The following is a 27113-nucleotide window of genomic DNA, read 5'->3' on the forward strand; positions in this document are numbered from 1 at the left end:
GGGAGGGGAGGGGAGGGGAGGGGAAGCTAAGGTGGCAGATGCAGCTCGGGGCTCTTCACTTCGCTCCACTTCCATGGAGGGGACAAAAGGTCCTTGAGGGAAGCAGTGTGCTGAGAAAAGAAGAAAAGAAAGAGGAGGGGAGGGAGGGAAGGGAAAGGGAGGGGAGGGGAGGGGAGGAAGGAAAGACAAGGTGCAGCGCTCCCTGGCATCTCCTTCCCCCATCTCCCTTTGCAGCAGATTGGAGCTGTTCTGGCTGCAGCGCTGGTATTAAGGCATCTTAATTGAAATCTATCCGCAGCTTCGAAAAGGTGCGGGAAGGAGCCGTTTAGTCGGGCCCTGATTAGCTCTTGGCAGGCGCTGGGAGCCCTGATGTGAATGTCAAAGTGAGAGGGGAGACAGCTCTGCCACACAAACCCCCGAAAACTTCCCATCAGTGTGCGGGGGGTTATTTATTTTTAAGCCCACCCACCCATCTCTCCCCATTCCCCCCACCTCTCCTTCTCCCAGCATCTTTTAATTTGAGTTCCTGGGGAGCTAGGTGATGGCTCGAACACCAAGCCCAGGGGAGGGGCTGGGAGCAGGGGAAAGAAGGAGCAGTTAATTAAACCATGTAAAGGTGACGGGCGACCAGGGTAGAAGCAATAAGGGCAAATCAATACGGGGCTGGAGAGAAGAGAGCACAGGCATGGAGAGAGGAAAAGTCAGCCCTTCCCCCCTCCCCCCTTTCCCTTCTTTTTCTTTTTTTTTTTTTCCTTTTAAGGAGTAGAGAGGGGGGAAAGGAGCTGGTATGACCAGGGAAGAAAATTATATTAACAATAATTTCTTAACTCCTGCAGAACAGGGATATGACTGCAGGAATCCAAGGGGCACCTCAACCCTTGGAAAACCAGTGGACAAGATAGACCAGATGTATAGCCAGTGATCTCTTAGAGCTGTGGTCCCTAAGGTCCCAGAGCTAGCTGGATCATAGATTTAGAGCTGGAAGAGGCCTTTCCAGATTGTAGGATCGAATATTTAGAGATGGAAGAAGGCTTCAAGGTTATGGAATCCAATCTCATCATTTTACTGATGAAGAAATTGGGCCCGGGGTCCAAAGTGATTTGCCCAAGGTCACACAGATAGCAAGAAGATTTCATCTTTATAGATGAAGATGCTAAACTTCAGAGACATGAAATGGCTTGGTCATCTAGGTGGTAGTTGACAGGGTCAGGATTTTAAAATGAGGTCCTCTGACCCCCAAACTAATGGTCCTACCATTACACTGCACTGCCTTCCAAGTTTGTCCTCAACATTAATCATCTCCCTTTTCAACAATCCTCCTCGCTTCCCCCCAAGATACCCGGAGCTTTTTTGCTGCTACATCTCTGGGACTAAAGCATATAATAAATTCATTCACATTCAGGAGTTTGCAACATAAGAATTTGCATTTTGAGAGGCTCAAGGGATTGAGCAATGTTCAACCCAAAAGATTGACTCATTAAAAGTAGATTTCCAGACATCAGGGACAGGCTAATGGGGGAGATGTTTCAGGATGGGGGGGGAGCCTTCCCCTGGTCCCCCCCAATTTCCATCTGGCCACTTACAGAATCTTAGTGATTTACAGATGAGGAAATTGAAGCTCTGAGAGGTCAGGGGACTTGCCTAGCATTGCATACTTATCCCATTCTTTGCTTTATTATGTCCTGTCCCTGTCTTACCTCCAATTAGTAAGCTCCTTAAAGTCTATGTGTGTGTGTGTGGGGGGGGGTGTTATGTGGGTTTTTTTTTTCCATTTCTGTAGCCCTTCACAGTTCTTGGAACACAGTTGGCTCTTGGTCAATTTTTACTAAATAAATGAATGAATGAATGAATGCTGGCAGAACATAGCAACTCTGGAAGGAAAGGGGTTTGGATGTTGGAAAAGCTTGAAGCTAAGGCAAAGCCAGGAGGAGTGATGGAAGGGCACTTACAGAAGGGAGTCTGGAGTTAAACTTGTAAAGAATGGCATGAAAGTTTAAGTAGTGGAAGCAGTGAAGGCAAAGGGATAGTCAATATAGGGCTGTGACCAGGGTGGAGGGACCTAGGGTGGTCACAAACTTTCTTCTCCCCTCTCCTCTCTACAGTCAGGCAGCCCACTCAGTGTAAGCGGGACAGCTAGAAAGCCATACAGTTTGTTTTAGTTTAAAAAACAAGGATGCACAGTTTTTACCTTAAGATGTTTAAAATATAGCTATTAAATGTCTGAGGCCAGATTTGAACTCAGGAAGATGAGTCTTCCTGACTCCAGGCCCAGTGCTCTATCCATTGTATCACCTAGCTGCCCCAATAAGAGCAATTAGGGAGCTGGTTTTAGTCATTATCATGTAATCATGTTCAGGACAAAATTCAAAATGGTGGAATGTCAGCCATCTTCAAGTATTTGAAGGACTGTCATGGAGAAGAGGGATCAGATTATTCTCCTTGGCCCCAGAGGGAAGAGCCAGGAGTAAAGGATAGACATCACAAGTTAAAAACAGGCTCCACGTCAGGACAAACCTCTTAACAGTTGGAACTGTCCAAAAGTGAAATGGGCTGCCATAGAAGATGCTGGGGTCCCTCTCACTGGAGGCCTTCAGGCTAAGGATAGGTGATAGGTGATCTTTTGTCAAGTATATGAAAGTGGGGATTCCTGTTGGTCATGGATTGGTCTAGCTGGCCATTGAGGTCCCTTCCAACTCTAAAATTCATCAAGTCTGTGAATGGCAACTGACATTTGTGCAATATAAGTGAGTTTTAAAGACTTGTTGGAAAATGGACAATTCAGAGTCAGTGGAGAGATATGTTTGAAAGCAAACAACCAAAAAACATCATAGCCACTGCTGGGCACATAATAGAAGTTTAAGTAAAAGGTTTTAAGGACCTGACCTACAAGATGGGGAGAATGAAGAAGTATAGAAATGTGTGTGCATGTGGGTCAGCTTATGGTACATCAATCTCAGAAATGCATAGGCACTGATGGCAAACATTTTGAACAGTTGGTTCATCAAGCTAAGCTCTATCATGAATTAATAACAGAATTTTGATTAGTCACCAGTACATTCATTTCTATTCTTTGATACTTTGAAGACTCTGTGATTTTATTGATGTACCTACTTCCAGTGGTGCTGATTGTGACCACCTATGCTTTCCCCTGCTTTGCAACTCTCATCCATAAATCCTCCAGAATGGGTCCATCCAAAGTGTTGACAGTTTTCATTTAGAAATGAACATTTCATGGAAACCAATGGAATGTGTGGGCTCTAGAATGGCTCTCTCTCTCTCCTCTCTCTCTCTCTCTCTCTCTCTCTCTCTCTCTCTCTCTCTCTCTTTTCCTCCCTCTCCCACTTCCTCTCCTTTCCATCTCTCCCCCTCACCCCCTCTTTCTTTGTCTCTCTCTGTCTCTGTCTTTCTCCCCCCACACACGCTGACTGGCCTATCTCCTTTAATATTCATAATTATTTTTGATCATAGCCTTTTTTCTTCATAATTCTTCATTAGTCATCTGTTGTTGTCTGTCCATTGTTCTTTGGATGACCTGTAATTTTCATTCTTCAGAGAGTTTGCTATATTCCATGACTCACAGTCATATAGCACCCTCCAGGAGAATATTTATTCATAAAATGTGGCTCTCTCTTACTCAAATTACCTCTTTTTTTGCCCCAAGCCTACAACACAGCCCTGGGCATCATGGGAGAGAGAACTGAGTATAGCAGGGGTCCAACAGATTTGACGTCAAAACCAGCAGGTTATCAGCAGTGACAAAAGATTGGGAACTCCTAACCTAGACATTTTGTCTTCTTTCAGTTGGAACTAGGAGGTGGAAGGTTCCTCACTGAAGCTAGAGAGGGCAAGATTCTTGCTGTCTTCTCTTCCCATTAAAATGCATACATTAAAAGCATGGGGCTTAGTGTTCTAGAAAGAGAGGCAGCAGGGAGAGATTGAGAGAGATGTAAACCTCACTGATGAAATGTCACTTGCTGCTGATAACTCATAAGGTGTTTAATTAAATGCCCTCTTAATCAAGAGCTAATCAAACCAGCAGGAAAGCTGTATGTGGGGGGTAGTCATGTGTGCATGTGCGTATGCGGGTGTATGTGCTCACGCATGCAGTCTCTGAAGTCAGCCCTACACTGGGATGAAGCATGCTAAAAGAAGGAAGGGAGAGAAAGATGGAATCAACAAAGTAGATGAATTTTAGAGCTGGAAGAGACTTTAAAATGGGATATTGGAATTTGAAAGAGCTTTAAATCGGAGAACATCAGAGCCATCAAGGACTATAGAATGTAGAATATCAGAGCCAAAGGGGACCTTAGGACATAGAAGGGACATTAGATTGTCTGCTATTCTGGAGAAATTGGGAGAGGAATTTGGGGTATTACAAGACCATAGCAACTTTGGGCAATTGTAGGTATGCCCTTCTGCTGTCACTATCTTAATACTGGCAAATTTGGAGAATAATTCCTAACCATGTATCTACCCAAGAATATTGTCTGTTATGATTTGGTTCCATGAGGACAGGGGGAAGAAAGAGGTTTTTAGCTCCACCTATACTATTAATGATGGCATCTGTATTAACTTGGGGAAGTCACTTCCTCTCTCCAGGCCTCAGTTTTCCCATCTGTAAAGTGGGGTTGGAATAAGGAAAGGGATTTGAGTAGGGGACCTCTAAAGCTCCTTCTGGCTCTGCTATTCTGTGTCCTAAGATCCCTTTCAGTTCTGATATTCTACATTCTAAGGTCCTTAATAGCATCGATACTCTATGGTTTAAAGTTCCTTCCAGCTCTAACATTCCATTTTGATGTCTCTTCTATCTCTAACATTCTGTGTTTCAAGGTCCTTTCTAGCTCCAGTAGTCTAGGGTCTAAGGTCCCATCAGGCTCGAACATTATAGGGTCCAAGGTCACTTTTGGCACTATCACTTTATAATCCTATGGATCCATTCTAAAATAGTTCAATAATCCACAAGAATTTTTGGTAAGCTTCTGGTTTTGATTTTGGTATGGACTTGTGGTTTCCGAGCAGTAAGGAACTTCCCTCTACCAATGCAGAGTGGCAGCTCGACTGTAACTTTCAGTCATGGGGAGGTGCCTCAAGCATTGAGAGACTAGTTGACTTGCCCCTGGCCAGAAGGGAGTGTGCCTCAGACGGAAAGCTTGAACCTTGAACCACATCTTCCTGACTCTAAGACCAGTGCTATTCTCTTTCATTAGTGCTATTTAATAAAAATCTTTGAGGAAGAGAGGAAACTGAAGTGGGGAGGGCCAAGAGATTGTTTTCTTCTCCCAGGCAACACGTCCATCATGAATAGACATACACAGGAAGAAGGGGGCAGCTAGGTAGTGCAGTGGATAGAGTTCTGGGCCTTGGGTGAGGAAAACTCAACTTCTTGAGTTCAAATCTGGCCTCAGACATTTACTAGTTGTGTGACCCTAGGCAAGTCACTGAACCCTGTTTGCCTCAGTTTCCTCATCTTTAAAATAAGCTGGAGAAGGAAATGGCAAACCATGCCAGTATCTTTGCTAAGAAAACCCCAGGGGCAGCTAGGTGGTAGAGTGGATAGAGCAGCAGCGCTGGAGTCAGGAGGAACTGAGTTCAAATCTGGCCTCAGACCAAACACTTGACACTTACTAGCTGTGTGACCCTGGGCAAGTCACTTAACCCCAATTGCCTTGCAAAAAAAAACCAAAACCCAAATGGGGTCACAAAGAATTAGACACAACTGAAAAACAATTGAATAAAATATGTTGTGTGTTGTTTGTCCTTCATATTCTGAGAGACCCAAAATGGCATCACAATATTGGGGTCAAGGTAAGCTATGTTTGATTGTGGCTGATCAGACCAATACAAGTTCAGAAAGCTCTATCTACCACAGGTCAGTCACAAATGGTCTGTTTGAACTTTTGGGATGGAGATGTTTCTAGATTTGAGCATCTCATGTTTTCTTTGTGCCACGGTGATTCTGTACTGCTCCTAGAGCACAGTGCCTTCTTTAATGGGGGCATGCCATGTTGGGTCATCCTGTGTCAGCGTCTCCCATGTCTCACAATCAATGCTAAAGTTCTTCGGAGAGACCTTGAGAGTGTCCTTGTATCACTTCTTCTGATCTCTGTGTGAGTGCTTGCCTTGTGTGAGTTCTCCATAAAGCAGTCTTTTAGGTAAACGTATGTTTGGCATTCAGACTACATGGCCAGCCCATCAGAGTTGTGCTTTCTGTGACAGAGTTTGCATGCTTGGCAGTTCAGCTTGAGAAAGGATCTCAGTGTCTGGTACCTTATCCTGCCAGGTGATCTTCAGAATCTTCCTAAGACAATTCAATAGAAGCTGTTTGGTTTCCTGACGTGGCGCTGGTAGAGTGTCCAGGTTTCACAGGCATACAACAACGAGGTCAGCACAATGGCTCTGTAGACCTACAGTTAACTGAACAACAACAAACAGGAAGAAGGAAGTAGTAGAAGTGCTAAAGGAGTGGTTATAATACACATTTCCATTTGAGAGGACTGTTCTGCTTTCTGGAGCTATAAAACTTATTTGAATTGCTCCTCAGTTCCCATGATGTGCTAAACCCCTCACAGATCTCCATCTCTTTCCCTCATTTGTCTCCCTTGCTCTTAGGGCTCAAGAGGATTCATGCTCTGACCATGCAGGCCACCTATGAGCTACACATAGACTTGGAGGACTTTGATAATGGCACAGCCTATGCCCACTATGGAAACTTTGCTGTGGGATTGTTCTCTGTGGACCCAGAGGAAGATGGCTACCCAATCACCATCGCTGATTACTCTGGCACCGCAGGTATGGTTTAGGGGATGGGCTGGCTCAGCAGGGTCCAGTTTGGATATTGGTGGAGCAAGGAACATCAGAATCATCCAATGGTGGGTTGAGGAGAGTATCCAGGTAGATATAGAGATGTTCTGGATAGATGTTCTCCCCATCAATGGATTCCTGTTGGGTTAACCTTTGGTGCGTGACAGAAAAGCTCTTTTCTAAATCTAGACCCTGGGAGAGGAAACATAAGGCATAAAGGCAGAATTATCCTAAGGGAACAGGAATAAATCTAGATAATCATGAAGGTCCTGTGCTTTGGGGGACTAAGTAGGATGGGCAGTGGTTCAGAGAAGCAGCAGATGGAGAAGGAGGGGATGCTGGTACCAAAGACTCCTCCACTCAGAGGCTTCAGCCCCTCCTGTTCCCTTTCTGCCATTTCCATGGGGCTAAGGCTGCTTAGCTCTGAACCTCCCGGTCCCTCTTATGCTACCTACTTGCTGTAAGTCTGATCTACTTGTTCATTTTTCACCCATTTTCACCTGTATACTGTGATGAGGCCACCCTCTGTCTAAACTCCCCTAGGAAGACTCCATGGGCATGGAGGGATACTGTAGAGCAGGGCTTCTTAAACTTTTTCCACTCACAACCCCTTTTCAGGTTTCAGCAGTGTTAGTCGGCATTGTGTGGCCTAAAGGCATGCGAAGTGCAAAGTGCGCATGTTGTGTGTTCAGAACCAAGGCTGCAGTGAAGTTGTGCGATGCAACACAGGCAAGCGCTGCCAGAAACACCTCAGATTCAGTAAACGTTTGATTTCGAATTAATTTTTGGTCATTGCATGTTCAGAAACCTTTCACTGTTGCCAAATTTTTCATGACCCTATATGGGGTCACAACCCACAGTTTAAGAAGCACTGTCTAGACCATTGCCAGCCATGCATACCTCTTTCCACAATCCCCTGGATTACTTCTGTCCTTCTTCCCCTTTCCTGGGGATGAAACCTTCCAGTGCCATCCCCCTCCACATACATATACACTACACACACACACACACACACACACACACACACACACACACACACACATTCTCTCTCTCTCTCTCCCCCTCTCTCTCCCTACCTCCCTCTCTCTGTCTCTGTCTCTGTCTCTCTCCCCACCTCTATCTCTCTGTTTCTCTCTCTCTCTCTCTCTCTCTCTGTCTCTATGAGTGGGTGGGTGTCTCTCTGTCTGTCTGACTCTCTCTCCCTGTCTGTCTCTCTGTCTCTGTCTCCCCCCTTTCTCTCTCTCTCTCTCTTTTCTCTCTCCCTCTTCTCTCTTTCTCTGTATCTTTCTGTGTCTCTCTTTCTCCCTCTCCCTCCCTCTTCCTTCCTCTCTTTCTCTCTATCTTTTTTCTCTCTCCCTCCCTCTCTCTCCCTCCTCTCTTCCTTCCCCCTTCTCTGTCTCTCTCCCTCTCGCTGTCTCTGTCTCTCTATCTCTGTCTCTCTCCCTCTCTCTGTCTCTCTCTCTCCCTCTTCTCTCTGTCTCTCACCCGTCTCTCTCTCTGTCTCTGTCTCTCTCCCTCTCTCTGTCTCTCTCTCCCTCTTCTCTCTTTTGTCTCTCTCTCTCCTCTCTCTCTTTCTCTCTCTCTGTCTCTCTCTCTGTTTCTCTCTCTGTATCTCTGTTTCTCTCCCCTCTGTCTCTCTCTCTCTCCCTCTTCTTTCTTTCTCTGTATCTCTTTGTGTCTCTCCCTCCCTCCTTCCCTCCCTCTCTCCCTCTGTCCCTCCCCTCCTCTCCCCTGTCTGTCTCTTTTTCCTCTCTCTTCTCTCTTTTCTCTTTCTCTCCCCCCCTTCTCTCTCTCTGTCCCCCAAAGTTTCTTTAGTCCTGACGATGACCCATAGGACTAAAGCTTGTCCAGTGAGCTATTTTAGAGCTGGGCTACATGAAGAAGGAAACAAATCCATCAGGCCAGTTCAGAGGTGGCCATGGATGAAGGGGCCAAGACTGGATCTCAATGTCACATCTGGCCACTCTCCTGAGTGCAAATAGTCATTAAGACTATTGTTGGATCCAGGCTATTCAGGGTGAGAATTCTGGGGACTGTCTTGACAGGGACTTACTTGGTATAGGGTACAGGGAATAGGGGCTAGGAAGGCAATGGAAGGCTTTATCCAGAAGAGCGTTGGGTGGAAAGAATACTACCTTAGGAGTCAGGAGACATGGTCTTCATCTGAGGAAGCCAAACCAGTTGTCATTTCAGATGCCCCCTCCTACAGAAGCCCCTCATGGTTGTCCTGGGTGCTAGTGTTCTCAGCTCCTCAGATGATCTCACCTGTCCTTATGCAGGGCATGTTTCTCTTCTTTGTCTTGGAATTCCCTAGTGCTAACAGAGTACCTTGCATATAGGACATACTTAATAAATATGAGCCGAACTGAGTTTAAGAAAAGATGTAACCACCAGTATGCAGAGCACTGTATAAAGTTTGGGAGGAAATGCAATTTCTTAGAAAAGATGAGGTCAGTTTAAGCCTAGGTCTCTGGTTGCCTCTTCTGCTTTGTTTCTTTGCCTGATGGAAGGTGATTGAACTATGATCCTGGGATGGTTATATCCAGGCTTGGGGACAGTTGGAGGGGTAAGGAGAGCTAGGATCCTAGATTGGTGCCTCTAGAATCCACTGCACTACTTCCTCCAGGAGAGGATAAGCCCAACCCCTGGCTTAGCTTGCCAGAAGACACACACCTGGTAGAACTTGTTTGGAAAGTGTGGGACCAAGATGAAATGTGAAATATTGACTTAGCCATCCCACAAATTGATTTATGCTTTGCTTGTTTTGTCTCCACTTCCTGGGACAGTATAACTAAAGTTATAAGTTATTATTGCTGATTCTTTAAGGTTTTCTGTCAGTGAATACTTAGGAAGCTTATGTGTTTAGCATTTCGTGTGTGTGCTTATGTATAGAGAAAATACAGCTGTTCTATACCTGAAAAGAAAAAAGAAAATTAAATTTAAAACAAGGTCCCTGCCCTAATGGAGTTTACAATTTAGTAAATGAAATGCTTACTTCCTTCTGTGGCCCTCAGTTTCCTTCTCAGTCAGGTTGGGAGAGGGGGTTGGATGAGACGAAGACTAAGATTCCTTTCCAGCTCTGACATTCTGTGGCTTATGTGCCAGTGCCTGCTCTGCCCCAGCCCATCACCCCACTGCAGGAAGCACAGGAGATTTGGGGTGGGGATTTGAACACAGGCCTTGTGGCTATGGGCCCACAGGCAAATCACAGGTCACACATTTAGTGTCCTTAGTCCAACTCTGTTCATTATGCTCAGAAAGGTTGTCACTTGCCTAAGGCCACCAAGATAATAAATATCGGAGGCAGGATCTGAACCCACATCTTCCTGACTCCAGGTCAAGTACTCTATTCACTACCTCTTGAACTGAAGTTTCTTCCACCATAAAATATAGATAATAACACTTGTATTCTCCCATTCCATAGAATTTCTGTGAGAAAATAGCTTAGAAAACCTTGAATCACCAGAGCAATGTGAGCTTTTGTCTATGTTTTATTTGCATGTATGTGTGTGTGTGTGTGTTTGGATACAGGTGATTCCTTCCTGAAACACAATGGTATGAAGTTTACCACCAAGGATCAAGATAATGATCACTCCGAGAATAACTGCGCTGCTTTCTACCATGGGGCCTGGTGGTATCGTAACTGCCACACCTCCAATCTCAATGGTCAGTACCTCAGGGGTCACCACTCCTCCTATGCAGATGGCATCGAATGGTCTTCCTGGACAGGATGGCAGTATTCACTCAAATTCACTGAGATGAAGATCCGACCAGTCAGAGAGGAAAATTAGACTGGGACCTACAGCCCCCCACCCCCATCCTCACTCACCTCTCTCTTCTCCCTGCCTTGCTACTCTGCCCTCCATCCTCTCCCCAAACTCTCGTGTTGTTTTGTCCATGAGTCGGGGTGAACCATCCTCCCGTCAGTGATGAGATCACAGTGGTCCCTGCAGGCAAAGAGTTGAGAGAAGTCAGAGACAAAGACTCTTCTCCAGGTTCAGAGATGGAAAACTTTCTTCCGTATCAGCTGGTGGGAGGTAAATTTTGGAGGTGGAAAAAAATAATATATATCAGGGTGTTTATATATATACATACACACATATATTCACACACTGGTAGCTATATCTAGGTATAGACTCAAGTATGAAGATGACTTTAAGATCCATATTTTATACCTGCCCTAGATTTTTATTCATCTAATAGGTATTCTTGCCAGGTCTGGATCTAATTGGACTTGTCAAAATTCTGTCTCCCTGTGTCAAATAGAAGCAATGGTAATAACAGGTTCCCCCAGAGTTGGGGGTGCAAAAAGAAGAGAAGATAGGACTTGGGGGGCAGTGAGGAAGAATGGGGATTTCAGATGATGTTCCAGGGGAAAAAGTCTTAAGGGACCTATCAAGGGAGACATGAAGTAAGGAGCATGGATTTTTTTTCCACTGGTTCTCCTCCCTTGGGAACAGGAGATGGGTGTGACCTGAATCCAGCCAGGCTAACCCTCAGTCTCAGCATTCAGCCCTTCCTAAAGTTCTCCTCCTCATCTGATCTCTGATTTGTCAGTGGCAAATAGAGGTTGGCCCTGGCCTTTCCATAAAAGCAGTGTCCCCGAAGCCATGAGATTGGCCCAGGCTGGCCCAGAGGTAGTGGAGGGGCTCCCAAGCACCTCGCCAGCTGTGATGGGCACAGCTCAAAAAACATGGCGGGTTACACCAAGACCATGTTGGCACAAGATGGTGAGAGACTGGGGAAATAGGCAGTGGTTAACTTTTTGTGCCTCCCAGAAAGGATCTCTGTACTCTGAGACCAGCCTGGACTTCCAAACCTTTACCTTCAGGTGTCATGCAAGTCTCTATCCCCCCCCACCCCCACCCCAGCCTTTTCTGCAATCAGGATTCCCAGGCTGGACCTCTTCTCAACAGGATAGCCAGGGGTGGAGAACTTGCAGCCTCAAGGCCACCTGTGGCCTTCTAAGTCCTTGGGTGCGGCCTTTTGACCGAGTCCAGATTTTAGAGAACAAATCCTTTTATTAAGGGGATTTGCTCTGTGAAGTTTGGATTCAGTCAAAGGGCCACCCTTGAGGATCTAGAGGGCCACATGTGACCTCGAGGCCGCAGGTTTCCCACCCGTGTTTAGCCCAAACCCTTCTAAGTGCAATGACATTCACCTCCCCACCCCTGCTGTTGCTTCCCTGACAGTGCTATCAACGCCAGGTCTTGTAGCTGAGAACAGGCTATAGTCAGGAGCTATACATTGACCTGGTAGCTCCTTTCCCTTCTTCCCTGTGTGGAACTTACCAGCTCTTGGACTGACCTCCGGGGCAAGGCATTCCCTGAGCCAAAGGGGCCTGGGAGACTCTGGGCTTTTATGGGCAGGGAGGAGGCAGGACTGGGCCAGGACTATAGCCTGTGCCTGGCCTTCTAAGACTATGGAAAGAGAATCTCATTCAGTCTCAGAGCACAGAACCTTATTTCCTTTGGAGAGGACTGGCCCTCAGAGAGCCCCTACCTCATTCTGCCCCTGTACCTTTCCCACGTGGGCCACCTATTTGGGCCAAACCTGGCACTGGGGCTTTCTGCATTGGTCACAGAGCAACTCTGTCCTCTGGGAGAACATTAACCCAACAGGCAGAGACAAGGGGAATGGAGGACGCGAGGTGAGGTGGAGTGGGGTTGGGAGAGAGATGTGGAAAAGCTGCTTATATTGCCCAGAAAAGCATGTGGCAAAAGCAGATTGAGCTGAGTATTTTCATGCCTGCTGCTACATTCCCAGACCCTGCAGTGAAAGACTCCCCATTCTCTGCAAGTTCTTTTTCTTCTGTGCCAAGGAGGTGGTTATCAGCACAAGCTGTTTGGGGACAAGCCCAGATGTTCCAGCATGGGCTGTGTGCCCATGCCTGCCTTCCCACTTGCTGGTGGAGAGGCTCAGCCTCGGGGTCAGGAGACATTTGGATCTGCCCTCCTGTGGGATCTGGGCATTGCTGAAGCGGGCATGGCTCCCCTGAGGGAGGTGCCCTCATCCAAGGGCTCCATAGGAGGCTCCGTCCCTCCTTTCCTCTCGCCTCCCATCCCCGTGGGCTCTGCCATGATAGACCAGGCCCCCAGTCCATAGAGACAGCTGCACTGTCCCCACAGCCTTGTGTTCCTCATTTAAAAAGCAAGGAGAGGAGGCAGCCCCAACCCAACCCTCCCTGCTGTGATTGCAGACTGTGGGTCTAGGTTGACAGAAATTCCCTCAGTCAGGAACTTCCCTCCGGCATCCTAACCCTCATTAGCAGGCAGAAGTAGTCATGGTTCAGTTGTCAGGGATGGTGGTTTTTTTTCCCCTCTGCTTCTTTTGAAGTCACCTTCCCTGGAAATGCAGCAAGGCCCTGCCCCTGCTCACAGGGATTAGCACCAGCAGGCCTCTGAAAGCAAGGGGAAGAAGGCGTTTATTGTTCATATGATTTAGGATTTATAGCTGCAAGGGACCTCAGAAATCACCTGTCCAACTTGTTCATTTTACAGTGGAGCCTGAGGCCCAATGAGATGAAGTGACTTGCCCCAGGTCACACAGCCAGGAAATGCCAGAGCCACAACTGGAACCCATAACCTCTGGCTTAAAATTCTATCAATCTTTCCATTATACCATCTGCCTCCTTTTCTACTAAGGATAGCTTTTACTCTCTCAGCCTAAGGACACTCTCTTGTTCCAGGTGAAGGATGATTTGCTGACCTACTTAGGGGCAGGAAGGTCAGGGTGATGGCTTAATTCTGTCTAACTGACCACGGATCCTAGGGAAGGGAATGGCAGAAGCAGTGGAGATACAGCGGCTCCACCACTGGGGGAGGCAGGCTCCCCAGGGATGAATGAAAATGTTATGTGGCACAGATAACCAGGTCTTAGGCAAAGAGTCTGGCAAAAGGGCAGAGGGACCCGTGTGGGAAGGAGGCTAGAAGGAATAAAACTGTGACCTCAAGCTTCCGTTCAAGCTCAAACACCCACTGCCAACCCCTTCACACACACACACACACACACACACACACACAAACACATGCATACACACTAACATGCACATGCATGCAAACACACACATGCACACGCCATTCCTTGGAGAATACCGTGTTCAGATAAAAATAGGTAGCGAGGTGTTGAGGGGCAGCCTTCAGCTGGGAGGCAGGAGGCTTGCATTTGTATCCTGGCCTCTACCACTAACTTGTTGTATGACCTTGAATTAATCACATGACCTCTCTAGGTTGCAATTTCCTCATCTTCAAAATATGGTTGGACTAGTAAAGGGGGTTGTAACCATCATTGTGTTGGGACCTACTTTGGCAATCTGGTAAAGCTCATGGACCCCTTCTCAGAATAATGTTTTTAAACTATTGAAGGAAATGCTAAATTTCATTTTGAAGTTAGTGAAAATAAAGATGTAAAAATTTCCCCCCATTAATTTAATGGACCCCTTGCTATCTCTTCATGGACCTTAGGTTAAGAAGCCTTGGGTGGAGAGGATCTCTGAGGTCCTTCCAGCTCTGCACTCTATGAAAATGTGAAGGTTCATGAAGAAAGGAGGTTCACCTCAATTTTCTTCCTCTGGCAATTAGGCACCCCTACCCTCACCCCCACAAAACCCTTTGCATTTCCAGGAAACAGAAGATAAGGAAGCTTCTCTCTGCTGAAAATCTAGCAAAGACCAAAGAGATGTTGGGGGAAGTTTTGTCTCAGGGTAGAAAGGATGCATGGGTGTATTTTAAAATACAGGTCATAGCTGGGCCCTTTCATAGGGTGGTACAGGCTGGCCAAGTTGTTTACCTTGAACATACCACCTTCCCACATTCTCCCAGCCTAGGCTGCTGGAGATCATGCTCCAAAGCATGCTGGGCACCCTGCCCTTTCCCTCCACTCCAGGCAGGGCCAGATGGAGGCCCAGGCCTAGATCCAAAGGGGAGATTTTCATTGGCCTGGCAACATCAGGCCAAATGTCAGGGGTTCTAAAGCCAACCCCACCTATTCTGTACCTCAAAGATCTGCAATTTTATCAATGTAGGCATGCCCTACAGTCACAGATGGCAAATCTTTCCTTCCCTTGCTAACCAGTTTCACGAGAAGCAGCAAATAAATAAATTCACAAGCCAGTGACCAGTTTTCTGGATGAAAGCCTTTCCGTCCTCAGCTAGGCTGGTCCTCACCAAGTGCATACTGGAAGCATTTGGTAGAAGCTGATGGTGCTTGTGATACATTGGCGTCCACTTTAAGAACCCACAGCCCCCTCTACACCCAGGTTAGGCATCAGGACCCTTTACAACTGTGACCCAATGCCTCTTTACCGCAGGGTCTAAGCTTGTTCTCTCTCTGCTCAAATCTATTCCTTTTGGTTATTGATTTATTTTAAATTAAGGGACTTGGAAAAGGAGTTTCTCCTATCTCCAGTTCTAGAACTTAGCTTCCCAGTCACTTGGGAACTGAGGCAGGCAGAGTCTCTGGGGTCCCCAGGCTTGGCAAAGGAAGACTGTAGGGCTATGGCCGGTCCCCAGGGCCAGGACACCCAAGGCCTTGCTTTGGCTAGGCACTGGACGAGCTGACTTCCCTCTCTGTGAGACTTGCGTGGGAAGAGCCAAGCATTTTCTGATCTGTCACCAAACAAACTCCTGGTGAGATGTTAATTGATTCGCAGATGCGCATGAATCAGAAGGCACAGAAGGCAACGTGCCCTTTTTTTCTGGCTGTCCCACAGCTGAGAAGCAGCGGCGCTTGGGTGAAGGAAGAGCAGTCTAGTGGGCAGAGCCAAGGAAAGGTAGCCATGAGCTCCAAAGTCCGGTTCCAAATTCTGATGCCGGCTCAGCAGCCTCCATCAGCCGTGTAACCTCTCCTGACTTCAAGAACTCTGCCTGTCAGATTAAGGTTGAACACCTATTCCCCTGGGAAACCTGAATAGTAAAGGGGTCCCTAGGTTCTAAAATGTACTCGGAAGAACTGTAACTAGGAATTTTTGCACCTAGGGCAAGTACCTCCAGCCTCCTTCGATGAGCACTCCGTTTGTTTTCCCTGGAGAGGGAGGTGGGGGAGGGGAGTAGCAGATGCAAGGTGAGCTTACCCAGCCTGCCATCTGCTAGCTTTAATTTTGATTAATTATTCTTGCTAACTAGGTGCTAACCTCTGTGGTTTCTATGCTCCTGAAGCATGTACCATAAGCACCCCTTAAATTCGACACCCTGGGGCAAAAGCCTAGTGGTTCCAAGTCACCACCATAGGGCACTCTCTTTATAAGACTAACATTCAGGTTGCCAGCTGACTGTGCACTCTCTTGGGATGGAAGTTGGTTCATGTCATATGTAAGACTCAGGCATATCCTCTCCCCACCACCGCTATCTTTCACCAAACGAAGTCGAAAACCTCATCTTTCCAAAGCCCACAGTGGATCTGCTATATCCTGTCAGGGGCTAGTGAGGACTTTGTTGCTCTGTTGAGTATTTTCAGTCATGCCTGACTCTTTGTGACTCCATTTGGGGTTTTCTTGGCAGAGATACTGGAGTGGTTTGCCATTTTTTTCTCCAGCTCATTTTACAGGTGAGGAAACTGAGGCAAACAGAGTGAAGTGACTTGCCCAGGGTCACACAGCTAGTAAGCGTCTGAGGCTGGATTTGAACTCGGGGAGACGAGTCTTCCTGACTCCAGGCCTGGTGTCACCTACAGTGCCACCCAGCCATCGTAAGGACTTCAGTGAGCTTCCATTCCAGAGTTTGTTTTCTGGCTTTTCTAACACATAGAGGACACAGTCAGGAAAAGGCCAGTGGTGATGCTCGTTCCCTCTCGTGCTTTTGGTCCACACTCTTAATTAATTAATTAATTAACTTTTTTTTGGCTAGGCAATGGGGTTAAGTGACTTGCCTAGGGTCACACAGCTAGTGAGTGTTTTGTGTCTGAGGCCGAATTTGAACTCAGGTCCTCCTGAGTCCAGGTCCAGTGCTCTATCCACGGCGCCACCTAGCTGCCCCTTGGTCCACACTCTCAATGCAGGATGGATTAGCTAGCATTTGTACTAGAGATTTTCTTGCATTTTTAGAGAGAGGTTGCTTCAGATCGTGAAAAGGTCTTGGATTTGGAATCAAAGATATAGGCTTGAGTTCTAGCCCTGACACTTTACTAACTGTATGATCTCTAGGAAGATATTTTGCCTCTTCAGTTCTCAGTTTACTCATTTATAAAATGGGAATAATAGTTGGTAGTAATAGTAATAGCACTTACCATGCAAGAGAATAAATGAAATCACGTATATAAATGTTAAAGCACTATAAAAATGTAAGCTGTTATTATTGTTATTCCTTTCCTCCTGAGAACAAGCACAGAAAAGTTGCATTTCAATCAGCAACTTAAGCAAAACAAAAAAACTCTAAAACAAAAGTCAGCAACTTAATTCTCTAGTCCTGCCCTGCCTTCCCCCAAAAGCATTAGAATATATAATACATACACACATATCATATACATGTATATATTACATATACATACATATGTTATGTATATTTAGTCATACATACGTATATATGTATATATAAATATATATGTGCTTATCTATCTATTACCACCTCCTTCTCTTTCCTAAGCACTCCCTTCCCAAACCGTAAGAATTTTCAAGACCCAAATTTGCTTAGTGGACACTGAGGCTGATACAAAACTGCCCCCTCCACTTTTGCCCTTAGCATCATCAGCCTGGGAACTCCCCAGCAGGAAGCCCAGGAGAGAAGCAAAGGCTGGATTACAAATAGTTTCCAAATTAATTTTCCCCTTGCAACCACACGTAACTAGTTTTGATAGAGCTTGTCCTTGGGCATGGACGTGAGCTTGTGCCTGCTAAGCTCTTCCTGCTATTGTTCCCCTCCTCCCCCCTCCCCCCAGGCATCCTCCACACAAGAGAGTGCTGGAAGGAGCCTCCTTCCTCCTCCCAGAGGCTTTACAACTCTGGTTTCCGCCCTCCTTGGCTTCGCTTTGGGGCCAAAAACTTCATTTGCATTTGAGCCAGAAGCAGTTGAAACCCCACATCACCCCCTAGTAATCTCTAAGTGAGTTGGTCTGAAGCTGCCAAGAAGGTATTTAATACAGTCTAAGGATGCAGGGATTGTGGGGGATTAGGTGGGAATATGTCAACAAGTCCCGCCATCTTGGATTGCATTGAATCTGCCTAAGAAGGCACTGTCTGTGCACATGGGATCCGGAGCAGAGACAAAGGAGGCTGAGAGGGGAGGGGGCAATGCAGGAGGGACCCCATTACATGAAGCACTGCTACAGAAACAGCTCTTTGCAGTAAAGAGGACTCCACATTTCCTGGAAGCCTGGTACAAATGAAAGGGTCAGGAGCTCCAGCTTTAACTCTGCCATGAACTTGTGTGGCAAAAGGCAAGTCAGTTCACCTCTCACCTGAAGTCAGTTTCCTCATCTGTAAAGTGGGAATAAAAGTAATTTGTTTGTCTGCCCGGCTACCCTGCAGGGTTATTGTCAAGCTCTAACTAGATAATGTACATATTTGAAAATGTGGTTTCAGAGCTTTGAAGTGATAAATATACATATGGACATATATGCATCCATCCATGTATGTACATGTATATACAAACACATACTCAATGACAGTTATTCCCCACCCCTCACCCCACATTCTCAACTGCCCGTGTGTACATTTTCCCAAACCACATCTGAAGCCTTCTGGACCACCGCAGGAAATGTGTCACACAGATAGGAAGCAGCATGCTTCCAGGGAACAGGAGCGAGCTGGGGCAGATAATGCTTAGGGACTTGGCTAGCCACCCTGGCCCCCCTCCCTGGCTGATCAAATTAGCCTCCCTGAACAGAAGTCAGCTATTGACACGGTGCCACGGCCTCCCCCCAGGCTACCCCAAGCAGCATTCCTGACTGTGACGCTGAAGAGCTATCTGGGCAGGGGCTTTCCTGATTCTGGGGGCATGACTATGAAATTGCTAGTCTGAAACAGAGCTAGAGACCACCTGAAGGACAAGGAGACTTTCTGTCCGCTGGATGAAGGACAAGCGGTATGGAGCAATGGAAACTGAGTTGGACTGTCAGGCAGACCTCTCTCGTGTTAATAAAATCAAAGAGTGGAAAGACCGTTGATGCTGTAGTCAAAGGACCTGGGTTCAGATGCCACCTCTGATGCTTACTAATGGTGCAACCTTGGTTAGGTCACTTGGTCCTTTGTTTCTTCCAATGTAAAATGGGGGTGGGGGAGGGTTGGATTAGACGGTCCCGGAGGTCCTGCCCAAGTCGAGACCTATCCATCTATGATTTGTGTAGATCTTCTTGGAGGTCCCTTCTGGTTCTAATATTCTATGTTCTAAAGTTCCTTCAAGCTCTAGAATTCTAAGTTCTATGTTTTAAGATCCCTTCCATCACTAATATGCTTTGATTCTACATAGAATGAGCTCTTTCCTAGCCAACTCCATGGGCCCCCACTGTTCTTCAGAAGTCCGTGTCTAGGTGTTGCCTGAAGCTGCTGGAACAAAGGTGATGTTTAATGGTCCAAATAACATATAAGTAGTGTGTAACTGGCGTCTCTCTCTTTATATGGATTTCCAATCTCCTTGAAATAAAGGAACTCATTTTGACCCTTCTTTCTTCACTGACTCTGTGTCTTTGAGCTTTCCTGAGATATTCCATTTCCATGGGCAGCTGTAGGGCTCCTATGTTATAGTTCTGTGTATGGACAGGAAACCTGTTAATGAGGCTCGTGGGATGGAAAGCAAGACTAATCCCTGTGACCCTATTATAGCAAGTGTTTACTGGCCTAGTCAATCCATTCAGAATTCTCTGACTGAGGGGTGGTTTATATGATCTTGGTAATAATGCAGCATTATAGAGGGATTCTATGCTGTGAGTTGTCAAGTGACAAATTGTCCTTGTGGGTCCTCTTTTGTTACTGGGACTAATTGTTTTCTTAACCACTGTTCTGATGTGTTAATACCCCTTAATAAGAACTAAAAGCCCCTAGTGTCTAGTCATTAAAAAAAAAAAAACAATAACCACCAGAGGTTAACGATGTAATAGTCCCAGAATCTGAATCTATGAATGCACCCTTCATATATATGTATGTATATGGCCAAGGATATACACTCAGGTCAAATCCTTTTACAACAAATAACATCTTTTAAAAGTCTATATGTAGTAAAAAGATTTCAATGGCCCATGTGAGGGGTGGAGTTGCATGGTGGAAAGAGCACTGGACTTGGAGTCAGGGGACCTGGGTTGGAATCACTGATCCAAAAATTACTAGCTGTGTGGACTTTGGACAAGTTATTTAAACCACCATTTTCCCATCTGTAAAATGGAGGCAATAATACTTGCACTACCTGTCTCTTAGGGCTGTTGTGGGGAACATGCCTTGTAGATTTCAGAGTACTACAGAGATGGGAGTGATTATTATTTGATACAAAAAAATTTCAGTACATAAGAACTTGCCATTTCTTTGAGTTGGTTATAGCAGGTTTGACCCACACGTGTTTTTTGTAGTTATTGTTCTTTCAAAACAGCATAAGTCTCCCAACAGGGATCATCCTCTGGGTCTATGGATGGGATTGAAAAGGCTAAAGTGAGATCAAGTTCTTTTACACGGTGCCCAAAGAATGGGCAGACACCACTGCCAGCCTTAATCCTTCTAACTGCCTACGTGCCTTCAGGCTCAGTGGTTTGTCTGTGCATATGAGGCCACAGCACAATAGAGAAGTTGTCCAAATGTGCTGAATCTGACCCCATCAGAAACTCTTCTTCCTATTCTTTATGTCCACCTCTCATCCAAAGATATTAATCACCCTCACGACTGAGGCCCTGCTATCATACCCAGCGCAGTGCCTTCCTTGGGCAGGATCCTGACTCTGCCCTCCCACAACGCCCCATCACATCTTACCTATTGTGTGTCCTACATTCTTCAGGGAGGATCCCAGAAAAGATCTAATGAATTCATTGTTGCTAAAGTGTTAGTAGTTAATAAGGCTTAAGAATCCAGGAGACCTGGGTTCTAGTCCCAGTTTTGCAAATAACTTGCTGAGTGACCTTGTGCAAAAAATTTCTCTTGTCTGGGCCTCATTTGCTCCATCTACAAAAATGGGAGTAGAGGAGGCTGATATGGGGCAGTCTCTAAAGTTCTTTCCAGGTCCAAAGACCAAGGGTCAGATTAAACAACTCAGCCCACAGGATCGTGATGTTTGCAGCCTGCCCAAAGGCAGGTCCCACTAGGCTCATTTTCTTAAAAGTCTGCTTTTACTGCCCAACTCATCAATCCAAGCAATAAATTCTCTGCTGAATTTACCTTGGCAACATTCAAAGACTTTCTGCTCAGAAGCTGGCATAGAATTAACCCCTGTAGTTTTGTGATTGACACATGCTTTTTCCCTCTGTTGAACTCTCTGGGAACCCAAACCCTACCTGTCAACTGTTCCTGAGGGACCAACTTCTCAGAGGCAAAAGTAGCAAGCTCAGGTCTTACCTATCTCATCCTTGGCCCACACTTCCCAGGAATCAGCCTCAGTCCCTGAAGGCAGCCAAGAGGGTGCTTAGATGCTCAAAGAAGAAATGAAGAGGAATGAAGAGAACAGTTTTTCAGCTCACATGCTCTGGTGACATGTGTTTGTTGAGCATAAGCTGACCGTAAGCCTCTGGATTCAGGGGGATTGGCATAAAATCCCCACATCTGTATCCCCCAAACCACAGTATATTCCCACAGAGGTAGAGATGGGATATGGGGAGGGAGAGGCTGTCTTTGGTGCCACTTCCAAGGCAAGATGAGAAGCAGTGAGGAGTGATGAAAAGGATGTTGGGCTTGGACTGAGGTGAGTCCTGGTTTCTAATCCTGCTCTAAAATTAATGTGATTTGGGTCAAGCTGCTTAATTTCCCTCAGCCTCAGCCTTCTCACCTATAAAGGAGGGATAATAAAGTCTGTAGTACTTACTTCATAGAGTTGTTAGAAAATAAAACAACAAATAGCATTTATAAAGTGCCTTAAGGTTTATAAAGCACTTTACACATAACCCAGCCTCAATTATTTCATCTTATCCTTACAATAACCCTGCAGGGTGGGTGCTCTTATTATCCACATTTTACAGACAAGGAAACTGAGGCAGACAGAGGTTACAACTTGCCCAGGGTCATACAATATGTTTGTGAGGTCAAATTTGAACTCAGGTCTTCCTGACTCCAGGCCCAGTTATCTCTCCACTGCACCACCTGGCTGCCAAACAATGTACCGTCCTTTGTAAACCTTAAAGTTATATATATATATATATATATATATACACACACACACATAAAATACACACACACACATACATATATATATATCACCTATTATTGCTGTCTCTTTCCCACCTCCATCCCCATCCCCAAAGATGCTGGGTGTTTTCACTCTGCCTTCTGCCTACTGAAGGCCTCGTACTTTGTTGTTTGGTCATTTCAGTCGTGTCTGACTCTTCATGACTCTATTTGGGATTTTCTTGGCATAGATACTGGAGTGGTTTGCCATTTCCTTCTCCAGCTCATTTTACAGATGAGGAAACTGAGGCAAACAGGATTAAGCAACTTGCCCAGGGTCACACAGTGTCAAGTATCTGAGGTAGGATTTGAACTCAGGTCCTCCTGACTCTAGGGCCAGTGCTCTATCCACTGTGCCATCTAGGTGCCCCAATTTCTTAAAATAAGGTAATCTTTCTGCTCCCCTCCAATCATCCCAACTTTGTATATTCACATAGTTTGCTTTGATCAAGTAGGAGCTCTGAATTTGTCCAGAATAAAATCCTTCAGGGCTACCTAGTCTTAGTTTGATCCTAGACAAAGCCAAAAGGAAAACTGGCAAGAATGCAATGGAACTGAAACCGTCCCAAACCATCAAGGACTTCCCCTCAACTTGGAAATAGGTTAATGGTCACATGGTACAAGGAGAGACGGATGCTCTCTGCCTGCCCACTTTATTTAGATGCTCTCAGTGGACAAGTCATAGTAGACTGAGGCTTTATAGAATTCACAAAAACTCTCCCTTTTCCAGGAGAGAAAAAACCTAGCCCATTCAACACAATGAGGAAAAAATACAAAACAAAACAAAACAAGAACCAAAGCAGCCTTAGACCTAGTGTCTGGTTATCAGCTGGGGTATCTCTTCTTAGGTCCACGAGTCCCACATTGGGCTCTGAATAGGTCTCCAGTCTCATGCTGGCCTTGGTATATAGGTAACTATGGCTGACTTTTGAGCCCTCAGGGAGCACAGACCCTCGAAGCTGACACAAGCATGGCCCCAGTTTGTGGCCAGACCCACTCTATCGTTTTCTTTCGAGAGCTAAACTGCAAGATCACAAATTGAACAGTTTGGGATTGATGAGCTAACCAAGGTTATGAAGGAGTCCAGCAGAGATGGTGAAAGCTATTCTCAGACACCACACAATGGGGTTAAACAGGACTTGTAGGTAAATGCCCCAGGTTATAAGCCTCCCAACAGACATTCTAAAGACATGAGGGTCTCTGTCTTCAGAAAGCTTATAGTCTAGTCCAAAATAGAGTCTCAGAAATTCTTGAGAGGCACAAACTGTGAGGTGAACTCACAGAAGGGAGAGACCAGTTTCAAACAGAGTAGAAACTTCACAGGGAAGGTGACATTTAAGCCAGACCTGGATATCTTGAATGAAAGGAGATACATGGGAGAGGGGCATTCCAACCACAAGGAATGGCATGAGTAAAGGTCCTGAGGAAGAGTTTAGGGCTTGTTTAAGGAGCAGCAGACAGTTCAGCTTGAATAAAGCCCAGTATATGAATAGAAGTGACATGGGATAAGGCTAGAAAGGTAGGTGGGAGTTAACTATGGAAGGCTGTGACTATTGGGCTAAATTTGGACTTTATTGAGTAATCTATGGAGAACCACTGGGGGCCATCTCCAGTTGTCCTGATTTATATCTCACCACTGGATCCAGATGACTCCAGAGGAGATAGTGAGGCTGGTGACTTTGCACCGCCCTGCCTCACTTAAACCCAATACACTTGCAAGTCATGGCATCACCTCCCTGATGTCATGGTCCTCTTCCAGATTGAAGGACAAACAACAACAATGGGGAGCCACTAATTGCGCAAGGGGGAGTGACTTGGAAAGTTATACATCAGGAAAATCATTCTAGACGTGCAAACAGGATGGACAGGGACCCTTCCCCCAAGTCTCTCATAGCTAAGCAGATAAATAAAATTTCCTTCCAGATCACCTGCAACCAGCTGAGATTAAACAAGCACAGCAGTCCCACTGCCTAGAACCTATTTTGTCCTTCTTTCTCATGTGCCCAAACCACTGAGGCTGAACAAAAACCAAGCCGGCCAGTTGTCAAGGTCAACTCCTGTAATTTGTTTTCCAAAGGGGTGTTTTGGGAACACATACTTTCTATCTCCAGCAAGCAGACTTCCCACAAGAATTGCCATCAGCAACCGAGGTGGCTGGTTATTCTGGGACAAGAAAACAGCTCCCTCCGATTCTGTACTTTGGATTAGCTATAGCTTGGTGTCACTGGACTTGGGTTTGAGTGCTGTTCTGCTGTGTATACGAATCACTTCACCTGCTTCTTCCTCATTCACAAAATGGAGATGAAAATCTCCGACCAAGCCTTTCCCAAGATTGCTCTATGGATCAAATGAGATCATGCATGTGAAAGCACTTTCAAGATGTGAACGCACTCACTGCACACTATTAGGCATTACTATGGTGAGCTGAAGGTACAAACAAGGTTTAAAAAAAAATCCATTTTTCAAACTGTTTGAAAAGAAATAGCTTGAAAAGGTCAGTGGTGATCATGCCTTTATCTACCTGAGTTCAAATTCAGCCTCAGACACTAGCTGTACCGCCCTGGACAAGTTACTTAACCTCTGACTGCCTCAGTTTCCTCAATGTTAAAATGGGGATAACAAGAGTACCTATCTCACAGGATGATTGTGAGAATCAAATGAGATCTGGCACATTGAAAGTACTTAATAAATGCTAATTCCCTTCCCCTTCCCCACATGCATTGATGGGACAGTCTGGCACACTGTAGGTGCTTAATAAATGCTAATTCCCTTCCCCCTTCCCACATGCATTGGTGGGACAGTCTGGATGCCTAGAGTGTGAACCATTTCAAATGGGTCCTTTCTCTGTTTCATGTCTAACTCCTCTGTAGCAGCAATTAGTACTGATGCTATGACAAATTGCCATCTACAGAACTTATTGGTTCTGCCGACCAGTAGCAGGATTGTATTGTAAAGCTGTATATCTGATAAGCTATATCAAGATTATGGCTTTTCTCAGCCACTAAAAAAGATGGTAAATTCGGCTAGCTTTGGAAGGATTAACCTAAGACAACTGATACAGAAGGAAATGGAAAAAGAGATGCCACATATAGATGAAATACTTTTCCTCTCACCTAACACCTGCCCCCTTCCCTCCCCAGCACCCTAATAGAGAATAATAACAGAAAAAGCAGGAGAGCAAAGGAATAATAGAATAAAAGACTGAGGCCATTCTTAATACTAATGGCAATTGATGACAGAGGAAAACAGGAAACAACTCGCAGTTAATGATCCCATCAACTCCTTGCCAAATGAAAAGACTGGACAGTGTTTGGGGGTGGGGTGGGCGGCAGAATCATGCCCCCATTCTACCCTCTAATCAGAGACTCTATTAGGTTTGATCAGTGCCTTCTTGTTCTCCTTGGCCACTCACATTCCCAATGGAATCCCAGACTCTGGAATGTGTAGCAATCAGACCACAAAGGGCCAGAGACACTCAGAAACTGATGCATCCCCAGAAGGCCTATTTAAAGCAGGGAGAGCCCTTGAGAAGCTCAGACTGGCTCTTTCTAGGCCATCCACTGGAACTAAGAAAATCAGCAACCTCCTGGGGAAGGAAGATCCAGAAGGAATAATGTAAGTAGATTTGACTCCTTGTCATGAAATAGCTTACTCCAACACACATCTTTGTTCATCCCTGAAGATGGATGCAGGACAGACCCAGTTCCTGTCTACTACAATTAGTCAATGATGCTCAGCTTAGACAGGTGCAAACTAGGACCAGGGTCTAGACTGGATTAGGAGGTTGGGCAAGACTACAGGAGTGAGAACTGGGTGCTTCCAACTCCTATAAAGCTTGAAGTCAGAGACTAGGAAAAGTCATTTCCTACTGCAGGCAGCTGAAATCTTTCAAGGTGCTGATGAACTAATTTTCATTACGGCAATGAGATAGGGTTTTCCTGAAAGGTCACCACCTTCCCCATCTCCACTTAACAATTATTTCATTTAAAAAACCCAATCTTCCTCAACCTGTACAGGATCCTGCTGCAAAGGATTTCCTGGGAGAAAGCCAAATTAGTTCCCTATGGGTCTTTAAAAGCAGACAGGTTTGTAGGGGGTGGATTTAGATAGAGTGGTTTTTTTGTTTTTGTTTTTTTCTTCTTTCATGCTTTCTGGCTGAGGTTGCTTCTACAAAATGTTTTCAAATGAACTGATTTTTGGAAGGAGCCGAAAGGTTCTGAAGAACATAGTTCTGTATTCATTAGGACATACAGTCTTTATCTAAATCATCATTCTTCTCCCTAAGGGACAGAAAGGGAGTCTTAAACTCTGTAGCCACCCATAGTGGGGCCTCTCAGCCACAACAGGAGAGCAATTATTATAGAGACAATGGCGTTTAGAGAAGCTTTATTTATGCTGGGTCATCTTGTATACTTGACTGTCTTGAGGAGCTGGGCTGATAGGACTACCTAGCCTATTTCTCACGGGCCTCCAAGTATGCTGAATACTACAAAGCTGTTTCTAAATTCTAGGAGCATCTTATTTAAATATTAAGAGGACATTAATAAGCAACCTAACTGAATAGCTTAGCCAGTCCTATACATTATCAAGTTGAGACCTATTAGAAGTGGATGCTCATAACTTTCCACCCAGTGCCTCTGAGATGATAAAGCCCAAGAGTCAATAATTATAATAAAAGACTAATGAGGCCAAATTCACTCAACCCTACCAGGGCAAAACTACACTGCAGTAAACCATTCAAGCAGTTGCAGTATTATAGCACTAAGCTGCCAAAGCAGCCAAATCCAGGGGATTTCAGTAGAGTGAAAACCAGCCTAATTGGTACAATCAACTCCCAAGCCTGCTAAGAAAATAAAAGCCCAAACACCCAGCCTGGTGACATTAACTAATGCTTCTTGGAAGTTGGGCTCAGCTGAAGATCTCTAGCTCAGCACCACAGTGTTTGCCCAGACTTTGAGATGTTACTGTTGACAAGTTGTTTTGAAACACTGAGTGTGTGCAGTCTGTAACTTTCTCCCTCTGCTCCCCA

General features: G+C 45.6%; 1 protein-coding gene across 1 annotated transcript in view; it reads left to right on the forward strand.

The window, feature by feature from the left end:
* Positions 1 to 10592, forward strand: part of FIBCD1 (fibrinogen C domain containing 1) — a 30928-nt gene extending 20336 nt beyond the window's left edge. The window contains exons 5-6 of the mRNA XM_027869283.1: positions 6610 to 6789; positions 10333 to 10592. Coding sequence (XP_027725084.1) covers positions 6610 to 6789; positions 10333 to 10592 — 440 coding nt within the window. The remainder of the gene's footprint in view (positions 1 to 6609; positions 6790 to 10332) is intronic.
* Positions 10593 to 27113: the final 16521 nt, after the last annotated feature.

Source organism: Vombatus ursinus, unplaced genomic scaffold (genome assembly GCF_900497805.2).
Source record: "Vombatus ursinus unplaced genomic scaffold, bare-nosed wombat genome assembly UNPS02014793.1, whole genome shotgun sequence".
In the NCBI taxonomy this organism is placed as follows: Eukaryota; Metazoa; Chordata; class Mammalia; order Diprotodontia; family Vombatidae; genus Vombatus; species Vombatus ursinus.